Raw genomic sequence first — 856 nt, 5'->3', positions numbered from 1 at the left:
GGATAAGGCTACTATACTTCATCTTTTCCGAGGCGAAGATGCACTTGACAGTTAACGATGGCTGGAGATGATCACCATTTGGTAATATACAAGTTGATGATACTTATATGAAATACGACGATGTTTTCCGAGAATAATCCGCAACTCTCAAATGTTTCTTCGCCTCGGTAAATGCAAACAAAAACGAAAACTTTGAGCAAAAAACGCACAAGTATACCGTTGAAATGTGATTGGTCTATGAGATAGTGACTTGATATTAATAAATGTACTTTTGCAATAGTTTACTGAGTGTTTGATATTTCTAACATTGAAAACTGTACTGTGATAAGACTAAACTGCGTGCTGGTACAACACATACAGTAGCTCTAAGTGTCAGGTATTCCTAACCTTAGAAAGGCGTGGAGGCTTGCAAAGTTTGGATAAAAATGTCTGAATAGGAAATCGTAATGAAGAGAATATATTCACAGAAATTTACATAATTTGTCCAGATGGTGTATTATCAGCTGCATTTCCAGGACCATGTGTAACTGAAACAAGACGTGCAAATCCCCAAGAGTCAGTCAAGCACGCTAACATATCCCAACAATTCACGAAGAGCATCCGTACCTCTGTAAGAAAGCAGCTGACCTCACGCGACCTCTGCGCCCTTGCGTGGGGGTCGTGAGAGGTGTGACCTTATCCCCGTGTCGTTGACCATTGAGCAGAGAAAAGGCGTCGTCCAGCAGGTCGTGGAAGCGGCGCCGCAGACGACGTACGTTGGGCGCCGTGCCGTCGGAGCTCCCCGCGTCCGAGGCCTGCGAAGAGGTGGTTGAGGCGCGGCGCGCGAGCTCCTGCTGGAGGGGAAAAGGGGCTTGGT

General features: G+C 45.8%; 1 protein-coding gene across 1 annotated transcript in view; it reads right to left on the bottom strand.

Annotated features, from left to right (window-relative positions):
* Window positions 1–856, bottom strand: part of LOC119586801 — a gene marked incomplete in the record, with an annotated part of 10,198 nt that overhangs the window by 2,138 nt on the left and 7,204 nt on the right. Inside the window, 1 exon segment of the mRNA XM_037935525.1 lies at window positions 607–833. Coding sequence (XP_037791453.1) covers window positions 607–833 — 227 coding nt within the window.

This window comes from Penaeus monodon, chromosome 22, assembly GCF_015228065.2.
Source record: "Penaeus monodon isolate SGIC_2016 chromosome 22, NSTDA_Pmon_1, whole genome shotgun sequence".
Lineage (NCBI taxonomy): Eukaryota > Metazoa > Arthropoda > Malacostraca > Decapoda > Penaeidae > Penaeus > Penaeus monodon.
Note: the sequence above shows the minus strand (reverse complement) of the source record. Positions and strands in the feature narration are given on the sequence as shown.